The sequence below is a fragment of the Limulus polyphemus genome, unplaced genomic scaffold (assembly GCF_000517525.1).
Source record: "Limulus polyphemus unplaced genomic scaffold, Limulus_polyphemus-2.1.2 Scaffold8092, whole genome shotgun sequence".
Lineage (NCBI taxonomy): Eukaryota > Metazoa > Arthropoda > Merostomata > Xiphosura > Limulidae > Limulus > Limulus polyphemus.
The window spans coordinates 241-3,113 of record NW_013673702.1 but is presented as its reverse complement, the minus strand read 5'-3'; the positions used below and the strand labels follow the sequence as shown (position 1 = coordinate 3,113).

The following is a 2,873-nucleotide window of genomic DNA, read 5'->3' as shown; positions in this document are numbered from 1 at the left end:
TGTGATCTATACATCCACGTTCGGTAAGATAGAATACCCAATTATAATTGAATTTTCCTGAAGATTTGAAACAACACTCGTATAACACACCCGTTTTCTTATTTTATAAAGGTACATCAGTCCATTAATGTTAATTGTGATCTATACATCCACGTTCGGTAAGATAGAATACCCAATTATAATTGAATTTTCCTGAAGATTTGAAACAACACTCGTATAACATACCTGTTTTCTTATTTTATAAAGGTACATCAGTCCATTAATGTTAATTGTGATCTATACATCCACGTTCGGGTAGACACAGTATATTTAGTAAGATGAAAGTTAAATGGGAACAGAAAAGGCGTGATCTACAGGAAAACACTCTCCGCCGCTGGTTTTAGGAGAAATATAGACAACAAATAACTTGTTTATTTTTCTTATAAGCTTACACATATAATGATTACAAAATAATAATTTGGTATCGTTATTAACATTTTATACAATCCGTGATTCTGTAACTTCCTTTTGGCCACGGCTAAAAGTTGACGCGTTAATCTCGATAAAGGTTAAATAATTTTAGGAGCATTTGGTGATATTTGCTTAGAAAGATAAATCAGATCCGTTTGTGTTGGCTAAGAGTTTCTATCTTTAACACGGGCTTATGACGTTAAAAATCAAGGTTTTATACCCGTCGTTGGCACAAAACAACAGCCCCATTGTGTATTTTTGTGTTTAACAACAAACACTTAAAACAGGCGTACTTTTCTAATGAGAATAAGTTGTTCATGATAGGTTTGTATTTTTCAACCATGTGCGTGAAAATTTGAAGAAACATTATTAATATTCATTTCATATTGAAGACCATTAGAACATTTTATCAATACAACCTATGGTGACATTAAAAATATCGTATTTTACAGACTAATTAATACCCGAAACAATAATTTACCATGAGCATGGAGATACGAGAAATAAGAGCATCAGGAATATGGCATCTTTGTTGCCTGTCCTTCGTAGCTTGTATGTCTTTCTTGTCGTTTCCCTCATGTCTTAGATAAAGACCAGGATGTCACCGATGTGCTCAGTTTGTGTTGTTGGTTCAGAACATATATAGTTGTAAGTATTTTTTTTCTGGTCAGGTCGATGAGAGTCTGGAGAAAGATAGTAAGTTCACCGGGTTGTGAAATTGGAATACAAAGCTCTGGTTCGGTTCAGCGAGTACTTTTATGCATGGAGGTTGTACTGCGCAGTAGCGGCTCAAGTCCAAATGTATGTGGTAATATCGTTAGGTGAATTTTATAGTAGACGGGGGTCACTTTGTATTAAGATTATGGAAACTTAACATGACATAAGTGATTTATTGGAACAGTCATATGAAAAGTTACAGAAATTATTGATTCTTAAAGTTAGCGCAATAAAACGATGGAATTATTTCATATTTAATACACTAATGTCATGAGTATAATTTTCTTTTCTTTATAGATAACAATAGAAATTAGAATAAACTGTGTACTTACCAAATTTGGAATGGAAAGAACGAGAGATAATTTTTTTTAAGCTATCATTATTGAAACAAACACTTCCCAAACTGAAAATGAGAAGTAAACGTTTAGTATCCTTAATCTTTTGAAAACAAATCTGGCTTTTGATGTATGTCTTGTCACAATTGTCTGTATAAATTCAAACTGTTACAATTACAGAATGTTCAGGAATCCAAACTTGTAACGTTGTACTGTGTATTAGATTCTCCCAATAACCTTCCAAGCAGATGCGCTGAAATGTAGCAACTGACAGATAGTGTTAAAATATAAGCTGTACTTTAAAATAAATGTATGTTTAGAACAATTTGAAAGGTTAGATTGAACTCCAACGCTTTCAGTTATTGTTTAATTTTACAAATTTTGCGTAAAGCTACACAAGGACTACCTATGTATATTCGTCCTTAATTTGGAACTGACAGACTAGAAAGAAGGCAGGTAGTTAACAACACCCGGCGATAACTCTTGGACTACTCTGATCAATAGTTCAATATTAGGGACGGCCTCAAATAATCTGAATAGATTTGCCAAAAATAAAAAAAAATGTTGGAATGAGTATATAGTGTTTAAGATAAGTTATTCCAAATTTGTTTCTTTACGTATATACATAGACTTATATGGCCCGGCATGGCCAGGTGGTTACGGCACTCGACTCGTAATCTGAGGGTCGCGGGTTCGAATCCCCGTCACACCAAACATGCTCGCCCTTTCAGCCGTGGGGGCGTTATAATGTGACGGTCAGCCCCACTATTCGTTGGTAAAAGAGTAGCCAAAGAGGTGGCGGTGGGTGGTGATGACTAGTTGCCTTCCCTCTAGTCTTACACTGCTAAATTAGGGACGGCTAGCGCAGATAGCCCTCGTGTAGCTTTGCACGAAATTCAAAAACAAAGAAAAAGATAGACTTGTATATATATCACTGTCCTTTGTGACTATAGAGGGCTTATGTAACAGAAGCGGGCTTTTGGTTTAATCATGTACCACAAGTGTGAAAGTTGTTAGTTGGCAGTGTATCATGTTTGATGAACTTAATGAGAAACAGCACCAATACTGAAACCACAAAATCTTATATTTATTGCACGTTCTAGAATCGTTCATTAAATAGATATAAAGCATACAAAAAGTAACATGTGATCCACTAACGTGGATTAAAATACGAGTTATAAATAACTCGTGATAGTGTAAAAGTGTTTGAAAGTAAAAAGCAAATGAATAATGAAATATACAGTAATTATTTTATCCAACATTTTTCTTTTGTACAGTCCGTGGATAACTGGCAGATATCTGGTAAATCTTAACTCTAAAATTAATAATAATAATTAATAAGTAATATTATCTACATCCACGTGACCCTAA

At 34.2% G+C, this 2,873-nt stretch overlaps 1 protein-coding gene across 1 annotated transcript in view; it reads right to left on the bottom strand.

Moving 5' to 3' along the window:
• Positions 1 to 1,150, bottom strand: part of LOC106475105 (glycine receptor subunit alpha-2-like) — a 20,971-nt gene extending 19,821 nt beyond the window's left edge. Inside the window, exon 1 of the mRNA XM_022379311.1 lies at positions 932 to 1,150. Coding sequence (XP_022235019.1) covers positions 932 to 1,029 — 98 coding nt within the window. The 5' untranslated portion in view covers positions 1,030 to 1,150. The remainder of the gene's footprint in view (positions 1 to 931) is intronic.
• Between the last annotated feature and the right edge of the window lie 1,723 nt (positions 1,151 to 2,873).